The sequence below is a fragment of the Oxyura jamaicensis genome, unplaced genomic scaffold (assembly GCF_011077185.1).
Source record: "Oxyura jamaicensis isolate SHBP4307 breed ruddy duck unplaced genomic scaffold, BPBGC_Ojam_1.0 oxyUn_random_OJ71293, whole genome shotgun sequence".
Taxonomy (NCBI): Eukaryota; Metazoa; Chordata; class Aves; order Anseriformes; family Anatidae; genus Oxyura; species Oxyura jamaicensis.
In genome coordinates this window covers 1-2,095 of record NW_023310446.1, presented here as the reverse complement: position 1 = coordinate 2,095, position 2,095 = coordinate 1, and the positions used below count along the sequence as shown (strand labels likewise).

The window sequence follows — 2,095 nt, the reverse complement described above, 5'->3', positions numbered from 1 at the left end:
CCCCCCCCTAAAATCCCCGCACGCGCAGGGGGAAGGCTCCGGGGCCTCCCGTTGCTCCTCCCCAGGCTGCCACCGAACAAACCTGCCTTTACAGCCGGGCTAATTAAAGCCCTATTAGCACAAGCTGCTCAGAGGGATAAGATGCTGCCGGGGGCCTTTGTGGTGCCAGAGCTCCCCCCCCCCCCCCCCCCCCCCCCCCCCCCGCCGGGGGGGGGCCCCCCCGGGGGGGGGGGGGGGGGATGAGGATGAGGAGGAGGGGGGCTACGGAGCAGCCCGAGCGGGCAGGCAGCGTCCCGCTAAGCCGAGGGATTAACGCCGGGGCCGGACGGGTCACGGCCACCACGCCTGGCTGAAGGACGCCAGGAGCCCGCGCCCCAGTGGGTGCCTGAACTGGTCCCAGTGCCCCCAGCACCCCGCAGGACACGGCCCTGCCCCGGGGCACGGAGAGGGGCTGCAGGGGATGCCCGGAGCATCCCGGGGGGGGGGGGGGGGGGTGGCAGCACCCCGCTGTGCCCAGCACGACCCTGGCAGCACGGGGAATTGCTCCGGGGACCCTCATCTGCAGCGTGTGTTCCCCAGGGACCCCCATCCACAGCGTGTGTGTGTGTGTCCCCCCCAGACTCTGCTTTCCCTCCAGCAGGAGCCCAGCGAAGCCCCGACCCCCAAGAGACCCCGCGGACGGCCGAAGGGCAGTAAAAACAAGGCCACCCCAAAAGGCAGGGTAGGTGGCCGGGAGCGCCGACTGGCACCGTTTTGGGCTCCATCAGGGACAATTCGGGGCAGATCCGCGTCCCCGGGGAGGGGGCGGCTGCCAGAGCTGGCACCCGGGGAGGGAGGGGAGGAAGAGCCGGGGCGTGCGCGCCGCCACCAACCTGTTCTCCAAACACGACTCATTTCCTGCACCGCGCCGTGAGTCACGGGGCTGGGGGGGGGGGGGCTCGGCTGCAGCCCCCACAGAACCCGGGGCTGGTCCCGGGGGATGCCACTGGGGTGATGAATTTGGCAGCCGAGGGAGGAAGGATGGGAGGAAGCCCCAGCAGTGGGGGCGGCACCGTCCTGGCCAAGCTTGACCCAAATTTCTGTTTTTATTTCTCCCCCCCCCCCCCCACACTCTGCGTGCTCAGAAAGCTGCAGTCACACCAGGGAGAAAACCTCGAGGCCGACCCAAAAAATCGGTGAGTGGGCTTTTCCCTTCCTCCTCTTCCTCACTGATCCTGGCAGGATGCTGGGCACTGGGGGGGGCACAACCACCCCGCTAATTGCTCAGGACCCCCAGCGTCCCGATCAGCAGAGCAGCGAGCAAAAAAGGGGACAGGGCATGGGACGGGCACGGGGACGGGGCACGGCACAGGACAGACCCCAGACCCGTGCGTGGCGTCCCTGCAGTGCGAGCGCCCAGCAAATTCCTATTCTTTTTCCTCCTTTTTTTTCCCCTCTCCCCCTTTCCCCCACCCTGCTGCCACCCCCACGCATCACCCCGGGAGCTGGGAGCAATTTTCCTGCAGCCCGGGCGGCAGCGCTACCCACGAGCTGTGGGGTTTTGCCCCTTTTCCCTCTTAATTTCTCCCAGGGGGGCGCGCTCAGGGTGAGGGGAGAAGCTCGATGGGCTGCAAAACCCAAAAACGGGGGAAATCAGGGCGGGGGGGGGGGGCGTTGCTTGCAAAGCCTGGCCACATCCCCGCCTGTCCTGCATCCCCCCAAATCGCAGCACCGGGATTTTAGGGGGGGGGGGGGGGGGGGAACAGGACACGGTTGGAGTGACCCCGTCCCACGCCGGCGGGGCCGTGCCCGGGGACGCCGTGTCCAGCCCTGGCAGCCGCCGGCCGCGGCGGCGTTTTTATGAATGAAGCGGGAGGAAGCGGGGGCCGGCGCTGAGTCACGCTCACGCTCAGCCCTGAGTCACCGCCGCGTGCGGGGCCGCGCTGCTGGCGGCTGCGCTGCACAGCCCCCCCCCGTCCCATCCCGTCCCATCCCGTCCCATCCCATTCAATCCCATCCTCTCCCATCCCCTCCTGTCCCGTTATCCCGTCCCGTCCCATCTCCTCCCGTCCCGTCCCCATCCCACTGCTGGCAGCGGGGCACGCCCCAGCCAGCC

At 68.8% G+C, this 2,095-nt stretch overlaps 1 protein-coding gene across 2 annotated transcripts in view; it reads left to right on the top strand.

Moving 5' to 3' along the window:
- HMGA1 (high mobility group AT-hook 1) overlaps positions 1-1,274 on the top strand; it is a 1,751-nt gene extending 477 nt beyond the window's left edge. The window contains exons 2-3 of one of the 2 annotated variants that reach the window (XM_035314187.1): positions 638-721; positions 1,125-1,274. In XM_035314187.1, the coding sequence (XP_035170078.1) occupies positions 638-721; positions 1,125-1,259 (219 nt within the window). In that variant the 3' untranslated portion in view covers positions 1,260-1,274. The remainder of the gene's footprint in view (positions 1-637; positions 722-1,124) is intronic. The other variant, XM_035314188.1, reaches the window with a different exon arrangement.
- The last annotated feature ends 821 nt before the right edge of the window (positions 1,275-2,095 follow it).